The sequence below is a fragment of the Phaseolus vulgaris genome, chromosome 4 (genome assembly GCF_000499845.2).
Source record: "Phaseolus vulgaris cultivar G19833 chromosome 4, P. vulgaris v2.0, whole genome shotgun sequence".
Classification (NCBI taxonomy): Eukaryota; Viridiplantae; Streptophyta; class Magnoliopsida; order Fabales; family Fabaceae; genus Phaseolus; species Phaseolus vulgaris.
Window position 1 is genome coordinate 43,170,838 of NC_023756.2, and position 21,246 is coordinate 43,192,083.

Here is a 21,246-nt window from a genome sequence, read left to right on the forward strand (position 1 = left end):
ATCTTGGAGGTGTGTTTGGATTGCAGTGGTCGGAGAAATTTGAAAACAAAGAAACCAACTCATTTTTAAGGATGGTCGAGCAGACAACTCCGAAATCTTCACTTTGGCTCAACTAAAGGCGTGGACGTGGCTTACAAACAAAGAGAATCTAGCTGAATTTACATACGCCCACAGGTGCATAAATCCTACGGAATGTCTGAAATTTATCCGAAAGAGAAGATGAAAAAGGAGGGGTTTGTTTTAATAGGAAGAAATCTTGTAAATTACAACTGTAAACTATTTTTAATTTTGTTGTTGTGATGTTTCTGAGATTAGTGCTATTAATGCTCCTAGAGAGCTAGTTGCTAGTTGTTTGCAAGTCCAACTGAAGTCACGACAAAGGCGATTCAAAGTTTGGTTATGGTTGAAAGATATGGTGAATGTTTTTCATGTTGGGTTCCCTGTTTGGATTCTTTATCATGTTATATGTTTGAAATTAAAAGGGTATTATTAGGATGGGGTTGGGTGCTGGATGGGATCCTTTATTTTTTCGTTAACTTCATATGTATTTGGATTACCTGTTCTGCGTATTAGCTATTGGTTAGAATTGTATATTGTTTATTGGTTGGAAAGGTCTTATGGTAAGGATGCAGGGACAATGATTCTCTTTGTGGTGGAGTCATATATACGTTACAAGAAGGACGCTGAGGAAGGGACAAGGAAGATGATGGTGTAGAAGTGATTTATTAAGCAGAAAAGGGTTATGGGTTATTTATTGCAGCAGCAAGCAGGACAAAGGTTTGTTGAGTGGTCTGCTAAGCAAAAATCTGACCTGTAAGCCAATGTCCAAATGCTGTCAATGCTGGTCAAGTTTTGCAGTTTTGGTAGATGCATGTTTTGTGTGGTTAGTAGACCAGCTCTTTTGGAAGTAGACTGGCAGCAGAAGCCGTGCCTCACTTTGGCAATAAAATGTAGTGCACAAGGTAGTAGGTTTGGTATTGCTGCAATGGGTAGGGGAGCTAGCTAGACTTCAAGTTTTAGATTGTTAAAATTTCATTGGCTAGATAGCCATCAAGTCTTTGGTTTGCTGGTTTTTGCAAAACCAGTTCTGTTTGGGTAGGGATTGCTTAAATAGTTTAAGATTCTTGAGTTAAGTGGTGTGTCACTTAATCTTGCTTTGCTTTGTTGATTGCTTAAACTAGGAGTATAAGGGTTAAAGTGTTCCATTTTATTATATTAATTCATTGCTGATAAAAAAAATTAAAATTTTAACTTAATCATCGTTCTGATTTGATTATTTTTGTATTATATTAATAGTTTGAGTCCATTTTCAATTTGAAACTGAATTAAATTATATCAGTCTTATTAACATGATCAGAGGTGCTACACCCACTTAAATATCAAAACATTATTAAATACATACTCAAAAATAGTTTAAACTATAAATATATTTAAACATTATAAAAAACTAAAACACACACAATGAGTGATATATTTAAATTATGAATTTTAATATCATTTAATTTTGATATTTTTTAACTACATTGCTAATTATTTTATATAAGATTGAATACCTAAGTAAATTAAAATAATTTTATTATTACAGTGAATAAAAAAAGTTGATAGATAATCTTGAAAATATACTCAAACTAAAAAATATTCAAATTTGTTCAATTTTATAATGTTTAAACTTGATTATGGATTATTATATTATTTTTTATATATATATAATTTATAATGAGACTTATTTAAGATTGAACACATAATTATATTAAAATAAATATATTATTATACTGAATAAAAAAAAAGTTGATACAGAATCTTGAAAATAGATCAAAAAAATATATGGTTCAATTTTTTTTGAATTTTTAAAATTTTATAATGTTTAAAAACTAATAATGGATTATTATAATAATCTTTTTATATACAATTTATATTGATTAATTTATAATTCATAATGAATAGTTTCTAATTTTTTTAAAGATTAAGTTCACAGTCTTTGGGATATTTTAAAAAATCTAAATTAATAATAAAATGAACATTTATGAACAAAAATTATAAGGCATGCATGTCATAACAAAAAATAATTATGATAAAATTATTGTAAAAAATTGAAAATTTGAATTTTATTATCATCATCTAAACTTGATATTTTTTTAGTGTATATTTTGTTTAACTTTTTAAATATTTTTTAATTTAAAATTGAATTGCTAGACATATCTAACAAGTAAAATGTACATGCTTGAACATAGTTTAAATTCAAAACTCATTGAATGGCTGGTACATAAATAAAAATTGAGAAACACACTCAGATAATAAACTAAAAACACATTTAAAAGGAGTAAAATACATAAAAAGAAAAACTTAAACACATTTACACACAAATCAACTAAAACATCCTAAAGACATTTAACTCATACACACAAGTTATAAACACACTCTATCTACATATACACACAAACACTTTCACCTATCTTACCCATATACCTTACATATACCTTTCATCTACCTTATTCAACTATTTTAACATACTTTTCACGACACCGTACAACAGAGTTTTTCACTCACAACACAGATAGTTATCTAAACAAAAATCTGAATAAATATTAATTCAAAAGAAAATAAAGTGAGGTGAGTATTGCACCAATTTATTTTGAATTTATTCTCATAAATATTTTTATAATATATTTCTTTCTCATATTTCTCATTTTTGTTGTTGTAAGATTTCGGTTTGAGGATTCATGAGGACAAACATTCCAATATTGACGTCCCTCCAAAGATATGGATTCCACTTCTCTTCAACCATATTACTCTTATTCTTGAATCATTTTTTTCAGATATCCATTTATGGTGTCTCTTGTTTAAAATAAATGCCCTAATGTATTATTTATCATGATACCACTCCCAACATTACCAGTTCAAAGATACATAAAAATGGCAACAGATGTAAATCACCAGAGAAGAAATGGCATTTCAAAATATTTGAGATGTATAAAAAGATATGAAGGTGCAAATAATAATTGCATTATCAAAGTTGGCTTAAAGATAAGCAACTAAAGTCCAAATATTTTGTTTTCACAATACATTCTGTTTTTTTTTTCTTAAAAAGATTAATGATTTGATTAAATATTTGAGTAATAATTAAATAATGTAATTTTATCTTAAAATTTATTGAAATCATTATTATAGAGAATCATTTTATAATTTAATAAAAAATAATGTATTTAATTTAATTTGTTTTTTAATTTAATTTTAATCTTAAAATCATAAAAAAAAAACTGGACCGGTGCATTTTTAAAAAAAAAACTTGTTTAAAGATAATTACACAATAATTTAGGAATCAACTTTAAGGACAACCTGATATAGTTTGTTGATCCTCAGAGTGAATTATTGAAAGTGTATGATTTTTTTTTAACTTAGTTGCTTGTCTTTAGGCCCACTTTGATTACAATAAGGCAATTACATTTGCACCTCCATATTTTTTTTCATACAAGTCAAATGTTTTGAAATGACCATTTTTGGTTTGGTGATTGAACATATCTTTGTTATTATATACTTGAGAAACATACTCAAATAATAAACTAAAAACACACTTGTTGGTGAGATATAAATAATAACAAAATTAAATAGAGAGACTCTAGATAATAACATTTCAAAGTTTAACAAATTTAAAATAAATTGAAGCATATTTTTTTTTGTCTATTTTCAAGATTCTGTATCAATTTTTTATTTATTTTATTCAATATAATAATATATTTATTTTAATATAATTATGTGTTCAATCTTACATATAATCTCATTATTTATATTAACTTTAGTTATAGGATATATCATTACTTGTTAAAATTAATTATGATTTGTTTAAATATTTTGAGTCATAATTAACTAATTTAATTTTATCTTGCATTTTTTTTATTCATAATCAATTTAAAACTGAGTACAAAAATATAAAAAAAAGTAAATTATTATATACTTTTTTATTTGACTTTGATTTTGACCTTTAAATTATGAATTAGTGTAAGAATAAAACGAAAAGTAAAAAAAAAAATAAGAAAAAAAATTCCAATGTTTAATATAATTTTTTATTTTTAAATTATTATTTTTTAGTTTTATTTGATTTGTGTACTTTTAAGCTGTATCATTAAGTGTGTTTGTTTAAAGGTCTTTAATATAAAACATAAATAAGTCACTTTTATTATTTGGTTGGAGAGAATAAAACACCACAAGAAATAAGTAAAGACAACTGTGATAATTTTTAATTTTAACATTAACAATATCATACAAATAACTTTATAAAAAAAATCCAAACAAGCAACATTTACAAGAGATAAATGTCCACTGTATACTGCAACTCTATGTTTCACAGTATCTATATGCAAGTTTCAAGCTGACTTTAGGAAATAGAGGTAAAGAATTAATATACAGACACAGTTGCTAAATCAAGCATCAAAACTATGCAGCTGCCACATCTCAAAGTAGCATTTCTGCTTCAAATGTTTTGTGAATAATTATTACACTCTACTGTATGTGAAAACTTTGATCAACTAATGAATGCAGCACTTCAATACTGAAGAAAGAATGTTTTTCACTGATATCCCTAAACTCTGTTTTTGAGACTTGATGTGAGGGTAAAGTCCCAAAACATGCTCTGGCATAAAATCATGGCGTGTTAGAATCCCAACAACTGGTGGTCTCTGCAACATGTAGAGATTGTCAGCATATTTTGCATCAGGTGAAGCAAAAGAAGTTGTAATGTTAAACTGGGAATGTTTTTGACTAAACAGCTTAACTAAGTACTTCTTCAATAAATTAGAGTTTATTCATAAGATAAGATTAATGGTGAATGTTATTGAGTTAAGTTAAAATAAGATAAAAAAAGAGCTTATTATATAAGGAGGTCAAAGCTCATAATTCATTTATAAATTCAAAAGTTTTTTTGAATGCCTCTTGGATCTAGTTTAGAATGTATACACCATCAATTTTGTCCTTAAACTATCACAATGTTCTTTAATGTAAAAAAGATTACTTGAGTTGTCCAAGAACTATTAAAAATCATGTTAAGTAAGACTCCAAATGTGCTTGAGACTAAATATTTATAGGTGGTCCGATAGTGGTACCTTGAAAAGGTCAACAAACTCTCACTATTATAAGCTCCAAATGACTATGATAGTATATTAAAGAGTGGACTTTAAGTCTAACTCAACCTTATAAAACTGACTTATGAGGTGAGGTTTTCATCACTTATGTACTATGAAATATAATCTCCAACAACTTAAGGACTAAAGTGATCAATATTCAATTCTTCATGAATTACTTCTATACTACTTTCATTACTTTTGAAACTGTTTATGAGAGGAGGTCATAATTCAAGGGAAAAAATTATGGTTTAGTCATTTTGGAATCTTCAAATAAACAGTAGAGACAGGGATGAAAACTGTTATGTTTACATGTGAAAGAATGCAGATGACAGATTCCAGTGAAGGCATAAATAACAGAAAAAGCATTATACATACCCCTTGGCTCTTTGGAACAACACACATGTGCCTGAGTCCATGTTGGCGGAAAATAATAGCAGCTTTGGCAAGTGGCATTGTCTCAACCACAGTGTAAGGAGATGCATTAGTTATGGGATGGAGATCAACATACATATCCATATCTTCCTCATCAATATCAAGATCCTCTAGTTTGATCCCCTTTCCTGATCCTGCCTTTCCAAAATCCAAAGCAGAAATTCTTTGGAAACTACTTTGATCTATGAAATTCTTATCATTTGAAAAAATCTTCTCCTTCAGCAACACTAGTAAATGAGACCTCAGTACAAGCCCACATAATTCTGGTGCATCTGTGAAAGGTGGTTCATCAATGACAGGAAACCCATTATGCCCTGTAGCACTCAAAGCATGCCATATAATCCCAACCTTTTCAATGCCAGAAAAGGTAATCAATGGACCTGAAACAACATCACCTGCAACTAAATTCTTCATGTAAGGTTCTGCATGAGCCTCCAAATAAGGAAGTCCTTTGATCTGAAGTATTAGATCATACACACCCTTGTTGAAGCTGTCAGCCACAGTTTTTGACACTAATAAGACCAACATCACAAGTGGAAGTAACAAGAGATCATTAGTGAGCTCAAGCAATATGACACAAATAGAAACTGTCATTCTCATGGTGCCACCAAGGAAGGAAGCTGCTCCAAGTAGGGCAAAGAGTCCTCTGTCAAGTGTTGTGATCAGTTCAAAGATCCGGCTAACAAGACGGCCATAGGTAGCACCAGCAAGTATCACAGGAATGAAGAGCCCAGATGGAATAGCAATACCATAAGTGATTATCCCAAGACAGTAAATAGTAGCAAAGTAGATAAACAGACTAGAAATATGAAACTCTTTGATTATCTTGGGACTGAACAGATTGCGAATAGCATCATCATTGGTGTTCAGAAAGAGGGAAGCAAGATCATTGTAGTAGCCTGGAGGGCATTGAAAGTTTTGGTATTCTCCAGACTCATCACTAGAGGGACAGGCTGATGTTGAATCAGAAGGACAGGGAATGCAGTGTGCAACCCATGGCAAGAAATAAAAACAACATGATGTCAAAAGAGCAATTGTCACAACAAGAGAGATTTTGAAAGCTGGACCTTTTCTGCCACAACACAAAGAAAAGGGTTATTAGTTATATTGTTAATACATTATATTATACTACAAAAGTACTAGTTTTTGGCTCTTGTGAAGTGAGAAAGTAAGGATGCATCTATCCTTAATTTAAAGGTACTCTAATTTAATAAGGGTAGATGCACCCTTTTTCTCTCTCACTTTATAGGTATGATGCAGAAAGTAAATGGCTAAGAACTATTTAACTTTGAATGTAAGACATACTCATTGACGATGCTATATGTTCGAACAACCTTATCGACAAGGTAATTATATATGCTTCCGAGAATTCCACCAACGGCTCCCAAAAGTAGTACTGCAAATATATCAACAGCACTATATGTTATATTGGCTGAACCAACATCATACATTATCAGACCACCTTCACCGAATAGCCCACATTTTCCTGTGGCACAAAACTGAATTGCAACTCTTAAAACAACAGCAACTACTGCAGTTGTGAAGAATGTCCTCCAAAGAAGTGCACTCCGCCACCTGAAGGTGTTCCACATAGAAAAAAATGTTCAGTTTTCTGAATGGCAATAGCTTAGATGAAGCAGAGTTTCTTTTAAAAATCTTTTATATAGAAGGTGTATAACCTTTATTCAAAGAATAAACAGTTTAAGAGCACTTAATACATAAAGTGAGATATATTATGCAGGCATCATCTTCGTTTGTCCAAAGGAAAGAAACAAAAATCCTAATATTACATTTTGAGGCAAGGACTATGTTAGCATTAAAAACTCAGTAATTTCAAGTCCGAATTACCGCATTCGAGATATTGTGCGCATTGGAACTTGAAGTTCTATCATAATTTTGTCCTTAAAAGGTGTCTCACAGGGTTAAGGGGTGTATTTAAATTGCGTTTGACCTTGACTTCTAAATAAGTGATTATTGTATACCCGAACAAGTTTCATCAAGATGACTTCAGATTCTTCCTAATTTGGTAATACCATATTACTTAATCATCATAAATTATTAAACATAATGAATCTATTCATCAATTCATTGATCATCCTACCTAGTAAACCTTATTTCGTACACCAACACCAGCTCCATATGGTAACCGCTTAGTTGCCTGCTTTCTTTTCAATTTTTATTCTATCAGACAGCCTACTAATTTTCATGCTATGTAATTCTAACATCTTAGAACTTATCCTCTTTACACACTAATGATTACACATTCAAGGTTACCATTCATGTCATTTAACTGCTTCTTTTCAATTAACTACTAATTTCCATGCTATGTAACTCTAACATCTTAGAAGTTACCCTCTTTACACACAAATGATTACACATTCAAGGTTACCGTTCATGTCATTTAACTGCTTTTCAATTAACATCTCTTTTTGATTTCCCATATCCCTTTGGAACAATACTATTTGAGACACAATCAGACACCTTCCTAGGAAAAAAATTCAAACCTTGGTTCATTACCTTGTAAGGGACTAGCCCATTTGCTAGACACAACCCTTGTTGGTTTCTTTTCAATTAACATCTTATACTGCATATATTAGAATATAATATTTGTTGCTATTAAAAATTGGAGATTGCAGAGAATTTCTTTCTGTTAGAATTACAAATTTGCAACCTAAAGATACCATGAAGTTGGGACAGAGAAACTTTTTAGCAGAAATAGATACCATGAAGCTGCCTCTTCAAGGGCAAAGAGGACACCCCCTACTGGTGCACGAAAGGCAGCAGCAACACCAGCAGCTGCACCACAAGTAATCATGTCTCGCCGATCTCGGTCGTTTTTGAAAAATCTAAGCCAACTGCAAGTCAAGTGATACTTGCGAGATCCACCCTGTCCCAATAAAGAAGCTATGCATGCACCTGTATGTACCATAGGTCCCTCTTTGCCCACCACAAATCCAGCAGAAACTCCAAGGATGGAACCAAATATCTGTCACAGTTTTTCCATAGGTTTCATACAGAAATTTAATATTCACCAAGAAGTAAAACATTTCAATTTGTTCTTAACACTAAAAAGAGAAGAAAACACTGGATGCATTAGGAACGAATCAACACAAGCTAAGTGCTGTGGAAATAAAAATGTTGAGTATGATTGAAAATACAAGAAAAGATAAGATCATCAATGAATATCTTAGAGACCACTGGAGTAGTACTTATTGAGGAAAATATGAAAATTTCACATATGATGGTTTGGCTCCGTGAGGAGAAGTCCTAAGTTAATCAGAAGGAAGATATCTCAATAAATAGAGGCAGAAGAAGATTAAGGAGTTAAGGACAATTCTAAGAGAAACACAGAAATAAAGAGTGAAGATCAGGATAAAAACTTCTTTTAGAACATTTGGGTTTTGAATTAACACAACAGCACATTTCATCCATGCTACACCTCTAGGCAAAAACATTTTGTTGTTGGGGTTCTATTCTCTAAAGAAATATTAACAACATTTTCAACATATATGATTATATGAAATTTATTATCCATTGCGAGTCAACTAGCTCAAGGAAAATAGCTTATATCTGTACAAGAAACAATTATCTTTTGAATTTGATGGGCTATTTGTCATAGTTTATTCTATTTTTTATTCACTATCAGCACAGAGTGAGGATAATTTTTTTATTGCTCAGCCATTGAAGCAGATATCATGTCAATAAATAAATTCATCCCAAAGTTTAAGAGTAGACACTGGAATGGTTTTATTTTTTCTCTTAACATTTAGTAAATTAGTATAGCTATGTCTATCTTTTCCATATTATTTTGCAGAAAAAAAAGACTAGATAGAAAAGGTAGAAAAATCAGTAAGAGAAACACCAAACATGTCACAATAAATAGTATGCATACAATAGCCTATCTTGAACAATTAAGAAACTGTCTTAACATTTCCTTGGTAATATCCCCTGGATTGAAGTATAGTAAAAGGCTTATTCATAAGATAAACTTCACTCTTCACTAAAATTCTTTTTATCTAAAATAGAAAGCTGATACTGTGTAGTTTTCATTTGTTCAAGAAGTTACTCAAACTTTATGTGTGCTCATGATGAGTCAAAAGAATGAGAGCGGAGGTAGATTTGCTTCTACTATAGTAGTGTTATTTACCTTTACAAAAAGGGTGCTGGGAGCCAATATATAGTGAGCATCCACTCCATTGAGATATGCTTTTACCTCTGGAATGCCAGAGCCTGCCGCTGCTGGAGCAATGAAAGCACAAAGTGCAGCAGCTGCTGCTGCTAAACATATATTCACACCAGCATATGCTAAAAATGCCTCAAGATATCTGCACTGGAACTTCTAATCTATGAGAATACATGAACAGTAATTCTGCCAAGCATAATTACATAACAAGGATTTGTGGGGTTCGAAGTTTTATATCAAATAAAGATAAATAATACATAAGGAGAAAGATCTACACATTTATTGTTAACATAACTTGATGAAATAATTCAACAGTCACAGTATAAGCACCCCATCTTCATCTTTAGTTCAAAAGTAACTTCCGAAAACACAATTAGCTTTTTCATAAAAAATCAAGTACAGACCAAATGTCATTAACCAGTAAGCAACTTTGGAGCTATGATAGGAACAAGCTCACCTGTTTTTGGACATGAGAGTGGTGGTCATAAGCAGCTTGAAACCAGCAATGTTCTCAACTGCATAACTGTTAAAGAAGCCAACCAATCCAGTGCCTAATCCAATAAGAAGGGCAAATCCCCACTTAAGCACCACATATTGGATCGTCTGAGACTTCTTCCTAGACCTCCAGTCATGCTTCAATATTTCATTATAAAAAATCCTGAAATTGAAGAGTAAGTACTCTAGCATCTTTGCTAATTCCTTCAGTACTTGACTTGCCAATACAAAAAAAAAACAACTCCAGAGTTCTTGCTATTTGTAATTTTGATTAGCTGATGCATATTTATATGACTTTAAATGCCATGGAAGCTTGGAAAGAAAACAAGCATATAGAAACAGAATAGAATTTGCCATAAAATTTGTAAACTAAGTAACAACGATTTCCTCATCAGCATACTTTTATGTGTGCACAAATTGCCAATGCCCCTCCCAAAATTCAAGAAGTGATAAAAGTTCAGCCATATGTAGTTTACAGATAAAATGCAACTATATCACTGAATTCTGAAGCATCAGTTTCCAAACATAAAATAATTAGAATAATACTTTGAGAATTTGAGTGAACTTGATGCATTAGAACATTAAAAGAAAGAATACAAATTTGTATAAGGAAAGAAAAGTTCTTCAAATGAAACAAAATTAAGACTAAAAATAAAAGAAAAAATAAGTTTTTTATGTTACCTAATAAACTGAGTTTACACAATAATTTGATAAAATTGATGTTTAGGTTTCCTAAAATGCAATAGATAGTTTGAAGAAAATCATACAAAAAAGGATAAGATGTTAGAGATCACATATCGACTAAAGATAAGGTCAGTTCATAGTATATAAGTAGATACAATTTGTAAGGTTGAGTTAAACATAATATTCATTTCTTAAGATGATATTAAATTTATTTAGAGTCTATCCTAACAAGAGTTTGTTGGATCTATTGTGTCATCCCTATCAGGATGCTATCGACCATCCATAAATATATAGTCACACACACGAGTTGGTTGGTATCGGCGTGAGGCGTGAGGGGTTGTATTGAAAATTCTACATCAGTTTATAATATATTTTAGGTATAAACCTCACTTGTCAAACCGTTTTCTTAAAATTCACTTCTTAAGATAAAAATGTGTAATTAAGGCTATAAATAGAAAGAAAATGTTCAATGAGTCAAACAAGAGCAATGGAAAGATAACTGTGTAGCAAAAGGGTACAAGATGGTGGGTATCTTCATACTCATCCTTGTCCCAATACGGTATCAATGAACCCCAAAGGTTGAATAGAAATACCCACTTGAAATTCTCGTAATAAAATGAAACGCAGGTTGCTTACTCATAGTCAAGGCTTTCAATAGGGCTGAGGTTGGCACCAACTATAGCAATCTGTGAGGTGGTGTTGATCCTCTTCACAAGAAGTGGCTTTGTATGAGCCATGCTTCTGTCAGATAACCCTGACAAGTACCTTCCATTTTCCTCATTCCCATCCAACAGACCTTCAATTTCTATGCCACGCTCATAATCACCATAGTTCTCATCATCTTCTTTTTCCATCATCCCAGCTGTCATAAAAGGAACTTAATTTATAGCAGATGTATAACTATTACTCAGAACCTGAAAAGCATGTGGGGTGTATGCTCAACATCATGGCAAATTCAACCACAAGTTTCAACATTTTGAAAGCACTTCTGGCACTTTCAACAAAAGGGGTCACAGGAAAATTCTCTCAATAACATCTTCTTTCTTCTTTCCATCTTCCTACATACAATTTTCTTATACTCTCACCACAAACTAATGGCTACTCAGCCCCGATGAACCAAATCCTGGATATGCCCAACCCAAATGCAAACACATTATGACAATCAAACCAAAAAAAAAGCAGTTTGAGCAGAATAGATATACACAATTACACACAATGATCAATGATCAGATGATAGAAGTAGCAGAGTTCATTGCATGGAGCACTGAAATGAAAGAAGTACCAGTGTTTGTGGTGTTTCACAGCAGTCAATGATCGTCCTAGATCTGAGAGGAGTGTTCCAACTCTGGAAGACAATACTTATTCCAGCATCTCTTTGGAATGCCAAAATGATTAGATAAGTTTAGAATATGTAGACAACACTCAATAATTCATGGCACTCAATAATTCATTGCCAGTTATTATAGTTAAGACAACAAAATCTTTCCTCCTCCAAAGTTACAGCAAAATCAAAACACATGTATAATTTGCTTTGGAAGAAATTAGATTTGTCTTCTCCAAAGCTAACAAATGCAAAAGTAGTAAATGATTAAAAAATATCCCATAAATTTATTTATCTCTTTTTATCACTTTACTTTATTATAATGATTAGGTGGAGTATCTATTCCCCTCCCAAGCCAGAGGAGAGATAGTGTTTACATTTATTTTGCTCAAATAAATAATTAGTATTGTTTTCTATATAATTTTTGATAAAATGATAATAACATATACCAATAGGATAAATTCAAAATTTACCTTTCAAACTATAATAATTAAGACATACAAAAGAATAAAACTTCTCGAATGCACCACAAAACATATTTGACTTTTATGTCACTCTTGTCATCAATGTTGAAGTACCTTATTATTTTGTTTATCAAAAAGATAATGTTTGTGACAACATTAACCTCTTCAAGAAAGACAACTTGTTTTGTAATATATTTTGTGGTTTCAATTTGCGTGTTTAACAGAAAATACAGAGTGCTAACAAAGTGCTACCCCACTCCCACACTATCCTTAATCTTTTCTATGTACCTTTCTATATTTTATTGGTTCAGTTCTTTTTAAATAAGAAGGGGCGGTTTCTTCCTTCAACTCCATGTTCTTTTCTTGCACTTGTATAAAAAAAACATGAAATAACAACTTTGTCATTTTCTTCATTTTTTTCTAGTAACATTCATTTTTCTGTTTTCTTGAATTCTAGAGTTTAAAATATATTTTTGAGTTTATTAGGAAGTAAAATTTAAGCCTAACTCAATCTCATAAAAACGGTTTATGAGGTGAGGTATGCATCCACCATGAAATGCTCTAATTTCTAGTCGATGTGGGATCTTCAACACACCCCTCACGTCGAGGGTGATAGCTCGTGCTTGAGACAATATATTTATGGGTGGTCCAATAACGGCCCGATAACGGATGGCCTTATAAGCCCACAAAACACTCGCTACGATAACTTTAAATGACCCTGATACCATATTAGAAAGTGGAATTTAAGCCTAACTTAACCTCATAAAATCGGCTTATAAGGTGAGGTTTGCACCCACTGTGAAATGTTGTAATCTCTAGTTGACGTGAGATCTCCAACAGAGTTTAACTCTAAAATTTAAAATAAATTTTATATTTTAAAGTTTAAAGTTTAAAATACATTTTCTGGAATTTAAAAGTATCTTCTAAATTTAAAATACAAAATTATATTTTAAATTTTATAGTTAAAAATATATTTTTTGAGGTTAAAAATATATTCCAAATCTTAAAATTTAGAATAGTTATTCTTCAAATTTTAAGATATTTTTTTAATTCGAGAATTAAAAATTGTGCTTATAAGATTTTTTATATAGAAACTCTCTTTTAAATTCTAAAAAAACAACATAAATAAGAACAATTAAGTTAAGTTTACACTCTAACTTATATAATGATGAATTTGCATTTAATGTACTGTTGCAGGGCATTGCCACGTAAAGTGGTGTAATTGGCAAATTGCTTTTCCCAAATTTTCTCACACAAGGTTGGGGAATCAGTGTTTTACACGGAAGTTCAAGAGAGAAAAATAAACAATAGTGAATTGATTAAATTATTTGATTTGATGTCATTGATTTAATATTTTGACTTTAATTATTTATAAAAGTAAACAGAACTTTTTTATAAATTTTCTCATAATCAATAGTAAAAAATATATACATTTTCAAAATAAGAAAACTTCTTAATTGATATAGCTTCTCTCTTGTTTGTAGTAGTAGTGAGTGGTAGTTGTAAATTATCAACACTAAGTTTTTTCAGATGTTTAAATTTTAAGTGGAAAAATAAGTTATACATATTTTTTTTGGTTTCGTTGGGTTTTTCTAACAAGTTTTTTAGTTAATCAAATGATAATCATTAGTAAGAAATACTTTTTACATTAATTATTTTAAATATTTTATAACAGTTGTATAACTCAAATGCATCTCATTGATGTAATGAGTGGTAGAGTTTTCACTTTGATTGATAACTAATATAAAAAATGTCAAATTTAACATCCATTACTTAAAAAACAATTGTTTTATGTTAATTTTCTAATCTAGTTGAAGCATATTAGCATTTTCTATATGGGTTTTCTACAACTAATGTGGAAAGTGGACACATCACATTATCACATTGATTTATATAGTCACTAGGAAAATTTGTCCCATTAAGACATTATAAACATGAAATTTTAATTCAACAAGTTAGAAATTCTTAATTGACATAAATCTCTTAATATTTAAAAAGTATAATTAAGGTACTTTTATTCCTGGTAGATGTCCACTATTTTTTTTTCATTATTTGACAAATTATGACATATTAAGGGTAATTAATTAGGTTTGTTTATCCAAAATTTGTGGTTGTGACTCCAACATTCAAATATCACATACATTTTTTTTTACATTATTACATTTATACAACATTTTAACATCTAATTTGGACTCGGATAAAAATTCAAAACATATAAATTTCTTCTTTCATGAGTTTTTCATAATAGGATTCTTTTGTGTTTTTATAAATATTATATTGATTTGACATGGTTAAAGTTAAACAATTTAATCATAATATAATTTGGTCCAAAAGATATTATTACAACTATCTAATCAACATAGCAAAAAAATCTAAATGATAATTGATTTATAATAAATAATGATTAGTTGAAAATATGTAAAAACGTAAAAAAAAAAAAAAAAAAAAACACATAACAGCAAGTCACTCCCACCCCCAAATGGAACTTTTCTTTCTTCTCTCTCCATCTCTCAAACTGTATCTCATCTCTCTTGATCTCTCACTCCATACCTAATCTATTTTAGAATCTGGTCGCATCATGTTGTAACTCAAGAGTTAAGGAACATTTCTATCCGATTAGATTTTTAAACATAGTAAGTTCATTAATCTTGATGGGGTCAATTGAGAAGAGTAATTCTCTCAACTTATTTTACTATATACTGAATTTATGTTCTGTTTGAAAAACTTGCATTAGGTCCTTATACCTTGAAGCTTATCCAGATTGGGGGATAAAATTTTAGAGGTTGCTTATAAAGCAAGTAATTAAGGTAAAGGAAACTAACTTTAATTTTTAATAGTATCATAAGCTAGAAGATGTGAATGTAGAGGGGGCGTGACCCCAATATTCAATTTCCCTTAAAGGGATGTTGTTTGTTTATATATTATTTAAAATTGTAGAAATATCATATTTTGATGGTTTAGTATTCAAGTGTTGTTTTTTTTATATGTTAAATAGACTTTTGAATTTTGTGGATCACGTTTTGAATGATATTGTATGATGAAAATTGTATGAAATTAAAGTCATACATTTGGGATAATATATGGACTCATGTTTGTTTGTGTATTAAGTATTGATGCATATGTGGTAACAGATATCTGCTTCACTGATGATCTAAGTCACAGACTAAGATATCAGGTGGTGAGAAGTTGATGGGAGAGTTCATGCACATTGTGACATATGAGATACACGGCTTGGGTTGTATTGAACTTACCCTGATCCTTTCCCTTGGTTTTGCTGGTAATCTAAGTCTTGGGTATCGGATCAGGTGTAGGACGGGTCTTCCGGAAGGCGTCGATTGTTATTTTGTTTGTTGAATATCCTGAATGTGTAGATTCATGTGAGATCTATGTGATTGTTGTTGGAGATCCCATATCGACTAAAGATGAAGATATTTCATTGTATATAAGTGGGTGCAAACCTCATCCCATGAGCCGATTTTATGGGGTTGAGTTAAACGTAAAGTTCATTCTTAATATGGCATCAGAGTCATTTAAAGTCTATCATAGCAAGTGTTTGTTGGGCCTATCATGCCACCCGCTATCGAGCCATTATCGGATCACTCATAATATGTTGTCCCACGCACGAGCTGTCAGTCTCTGCGTGAGTGGGGTGTGTTGGAGATCTCACATCGACTATAAATGAGGTTAAGTTTGACTTAAAATCCATTCTTAATAATTGTTTTAAGTTAGAATTTGAAGAATATTGAATAATTGAGAAATTGATCTATGTAATTTGGTTTATATTAGGGTGGTTTACATTAGGGTGTTACAAAATCCTTGTAAAGTGAATCAATAAAAAATTGAATGTATTTTTCTTAGTTAGTCTATATATTATATATATATATATATATATTATGTGTGTTTTTTAGAAATATATAATTTATTGGGTTTTTATTTTGCAGGTTTTTTTTAATAAAATTATAGTAAGACACATTATTAAATAATAGACATCTAATCTAAAAAAGTGCTATTAATAATTATTATAGTAATTATTAATTAACTCTCCATGTTTTATATTTAATAATCTTTTAAGAAAATAGTAATATTTGAATTGCTTATAACATTTAAGTTACATTTGTATATTTAATACAAAGTGACAAGAAAAACTTTCTAATTTATACTCTATCGTTCTCTTATATATTTTATACTGTACTTTTTTAATCGTCACAAAAAGCACGTAATAAATAAATAACCAATAATAAAGCATTTAACTTTTATCAACATGTATTGTCAATTCACCAGCACATCTTTTAAAATAAAAAAACAATATTAAAAAACCTATTATATATTATTGACGAGGGAAGTCATTCAATATATTCTTTTAATAATTAAAAATATTCAACAAAATTTATTTCATTCTCCCTATTAAAAAATAATATCATGAAAATTAGATAATTAAAATAAAATTGACACTTGTTCAGTTTTTTTTTATTATTTCTGTTCATTTGCAATATAGTTTAAAATAAAATTTATTGTTTAAACACTAAATAATTGACTCCTTAATAGTTTATACTTCTATTTATTTCTTTGTAAATATATATTCTTATGTATAGAGAGAAGAAATTCAATAATGAATCGTTTAAAAAAATATATCTGTCTTTATATAACTTTTTCAAAGAATTTGATGCTATCTTCTTATCACTTATGTCATCTTTCTAATTTCCAAAAAGAAAATGAAAGGAATATATATATATATATATATATATATATATATATATATATATATATATAATAGCCGCCACTAAATGAGTTGGGACCAACTACTCTATCATCCTTCAATGGTATTTATCCGATATTCAATATGAGTTGAAAAACATCCTAAATTATTTTATATCTATCTGTAATTATAAATATTTATTAAATAAATTTTATTTTTAAAATTATTAAATTTTTTTCTTTTTAAAAATATTTGGGAAGTGAAATTATACTCTTGATGAAAAGAAAAAACTTCTTTACAAAATGTCATAAAACAATGATGTATTTATGATATACAGAGAAATATAAGAAAAAATTTGTAGAATTTCTCGAGTTATGCGTGTCATATGTGTGTAGAGTCATACCAATATTTTTCTATCGTTACAATTTTATCTTTTGCAGAAACTTTTATTTTATTTTATTATTTTAGAAGTATTTCGAAAGATTTGTTTCAACATATAACATTTCCAGCGTAAATAATTTTTGGCTTATAAATTTTTGCATTTATATAAATGGAAAAAAATGTATTGTTTATTTTCTTTAAAAAATCATTTTGTCTCTCATTTCTGAAAATGTATCGTTTTACTGATAAATTTTTGGCTGAGTTGATTTCCTTCTATAATATATTGGTCTCGAGCTTAAGAAAAGTGATTCAATTTGGAGACTTTATTAATTCAAAAAATTTAAATTATATTAATGTGGTGAATATTTATTGAAGAGTGTTTTGAAATTTAAGGAGGTGTAACCCTCCTTCATTTCTCATCTCTCTACCTCCTCTTTAATTTGTTTTTTCAAAATAGTGTTTTTGAAGAATTTGATCAAGCATGGAAGAATTAATATTATTTTTAATTAATTAGATCTTTAAATAGAGTAAGTTGCTATTTATTATAAATATTTTCTATCTTCTTGCTTTCTTTTATGGATTTATCATCCATCTAAATGGGTTTAGTTAAAAAAAATAATATTCTCAACTTAATTAAACTTATAATGAATAACAAAAAACTTGATTAAACTTATAATGAATAAAATAAACTTGATTAAACTTATAATGAATTTTTGTTATGTTTGGATATTTTGTTCTAAACCTTTAGATTTTGAGTAGTTCTCTTTCTTGAGTTGAAGTTTTCTTTAGAGAAAAATTATAAATCAATAATTTATTTATGTTTTTTTATAAAACCTTAGAATATATGACTTGGATGTGAATATGACTTGGTTAAATTTTTTAAGGAAAAATTATGTTTTATTAGAAATTGAGTAAGAATGTTATTTGAGTTTTTTTATTGATTGAAGATTGTTTTAAAATGCTTTGAATTGGATACTCTTGTTGAAATGTTGACATAATGGTTAGATTTTGCATATTAAAGTATATAGTTTCTTAAATCAAGTTTTGAATATGATTTTAATGAGTAGAGTTTAGTTTCCTATAATTTTCAATGTGTTAGTTTATGAGTTTGATGTGAATGATATTGATTAACATATATTTATTCACACTCAATAGCTTTAATTATAAATTATTGGACTATAATAATAAATAAATCTATTGTTTTAATTAATATTCATATAATTGGGTTTATTTGGACCTTAACTATTATTTTTGTTAATTTTGTGTTTTTAGAGTAAATGGTCTGAAGGAAGTGTCTACCTTTGTGAATAGGCTAAATATGCAAAAGTCCAAGTTGCTTCTTGAATCAAAACTGAAAACAAACTCTAAAGAGAAGAAAGAGAAAATAAAATCTACAATATCTCAGAAACAAAATTGAAAGCAAATCTTCTGCAAAATACAAACCCCTTTTTTCTATATTTTCAGAGAAAGAGAATTCATATATGATCTATTTGAAGCTGCGACAGGTATGAGAATGATGCATAATTTTTTTCGTATCGGGGGGGTAGCGACTGATCTACCTTATGGTTGGGTAGATAAATGTTCTGATTTCTAAGAATTCTATAAAGTTGGAAACTGTTAATAAAATCTAAACTACAATGTTTTCCCAAGGGGAAAAGGGAGGAGCTTCATAGGGTTTTCTTAGTTTCTTTTTTTCTTTGTAATTCTTTTGTTTTGCCTCCGCATGGAAGGCTAAACCTTTTTTGGTTGATTCCTTTGTAATTTCCCATTAAGTTCTGAGGTTTTGGTCAATAAAAGTTTTGATTTTTAATTCTCTATAGTAATTGTTTTAATAGTTTAATCTCTTAGAAAGCTGGTTTTTGTGAGAGGTTGTACTTGAATGCATGATTGAGAGTCTTCATTATCTTAAACTTTGGTTTCTTAGTTAGTTCACATTATTTTAATTAATGTCTTGGGTGCATGATTCAAGGGAGAGGAGATAAACATTCTCATTGAGTATACACATATAACAAAGTGTACCCTTGAATCATGTGCCCAATAAATTAATCAGAACAATGAAAACTAACTAATAAATCAAAGTTTAAGATAAGGAAGACTATCAATCAGGCGTTCAAGTATAACCTCTCACAAAAACCAAATTTCCAGGATATTAGACTATTAAAACAGCTCCTATAGAGAATTAAAAATCAAAACTTTTATTGACCAAAACCTCATAACTCAATGGAAAATTACAAAGGAATCAACCAAAAAGGTTTAGCCTTCCATGCGGAGGCAAAACATATATATATATATATATATATATATATATATATATATATATATATATATATATATTGAATTTGACTAATCAATGTTGAATTGAAATGAGTGAAAAATAAGGATTGGACAAATTATGGATTGTAGTGTTAAGTTTGAATGTGATTGAAGGTTGTATTTGTTATATTGGTTGTGTAAGACTTTGATAAAAAATGGTCATGTTGCATAAGATTGATTTTATGATATTTTCGCTCAAGCGAAGATAGAACAAAGATCCAAACTTTACTCTCAATTCTATTTTTGTTTAAACGAGAATTTTTTTGCTCAAGCAAAAATATAGTTACAACTCAACCTTGCTCTCAACTAGATTTTTGCTCAAGCTATTTTTTTTTTCTTTCTTTCTTCTCTTTTTCTCTCTTTCATGATTGAATGTTGATTTGTTATTACACATGTTTTTATGGTTTTCACTTGGATTAAGATTAGGATTAGCAGGATAATGTGAAACTCAGTGAAGATTGCTACTGAATACGAACTTAACCAAGTGGTTAAGTAAGTGTGAAGGTTTTTTTTAAAAGAGCAAAGAGAAAAACACACACAGTAAGATGATAAACACGGAAATTACCAACACAAAAGATAATTAAATGACCAAATGTAAATGGAAGACCAAGGAATAACAAAGGAAAGAGTAATGGCAAAATAATGAAAGGAAAGAAGGAAAGAGATAAATAAGCTTATGGAGTGGAGAAATGGAGTTGATTCACGTCACTTGGGGGATGGAGCTCCAAGATGAGTGAGGATGTGAGTTGCCACTTGCAGCCATCTCTGCCAAGATAAGACTCAAACGAATTTAGGAACAATCAAGATTCACTCAAGCAGAGTTTCTTTACTATTCAATGTTCATTTACAAGAGGCAAAGTGTTGAAGATGGTTGTTGCCCCTTCAAGATTGTGTTTGATGAAGACTTCTATGTACATTTCATGTGTATTTTGCTTTGCTTTAAGTGTGTCTTAGGTAGTGCTTAGAGGTTGTCTAAGAGTGGGCTTTTTGCTGAGTAACTCACCTCATAACCATTGGCCATGTGATAAGAACAAGCATAAGTTTTCTTAAACTGTTTTTCACATGTTTTACAAAAAACACGTTTACTGCATAAAAATAAATCTGTTCTTTTCTAAATAAACAGATTCATTTTTACACTGATGCCTTGGCTAAGTCTTATG

At 29.7% G+C, this 21,246-nt stretch overlaps 1 protein-coding gene across 1 annotated transcript; it reads right to left on the reverse strand.

Moving 5' to 3' along the window:
- Positions 1–4,255: 4,255 nt before the first annotated feature.
- Positions 4,256–12,794, reverse strand: LOC137837782 (chloride channel protein CLC-c). The gene is made up of 8 exons (XM_068646911.1): positions 12,194–12,794; positions 11,548–11,773; positions 10,190–10,390; positions 9,697–9,874; positions 8,273–8,535; positions 6,855–7,124; positions 5,493–6,621; positions 4,256–4,673 (listed from the first exon to the last, which is right to left on the reverse strand). The coding sequence occupies exons 2-8, from the start codon at positions 11,766–11,768 to the stop codon at positions 4,524–4,526; spliced, it is 2,412 nt and encodes an 803-aa protein (XP_068503012.1). The 5' UTR covers positions 11,769–11,773; positions 12,194–12,794; the 3' UTR covers positions 4,256–4,523.
- Between the last annotated feature and the right edge of the window lie 8,452 nt (positions 12,795–21,246).

Excerpts from the sequence above, each read along its gene's own strand:
- LOC137837782 (XM_068646911.1), bottom strand. The coding sequence starts at position 11,768 with ATGATGGAAAAAGAAGATGATGAGAACTATGGTGATTATGAGCGTGGC. Across the intron at positions 9,875-10,189 it reads ACTCTCATGTCCAAAAACAG|ATATCTTGAGGCATTTTTAG; the intron begins GTGAGCTTGTTC and ends GTTCCAGTGCAG. Across the intron at positions 8,536-9,696 it reads CCAGCACCCTTTTTGTAAAG|ATATTTGGTTCCATCCTTGG; the intron begins GTAAATAACACT and ends AAACTGTGACAG.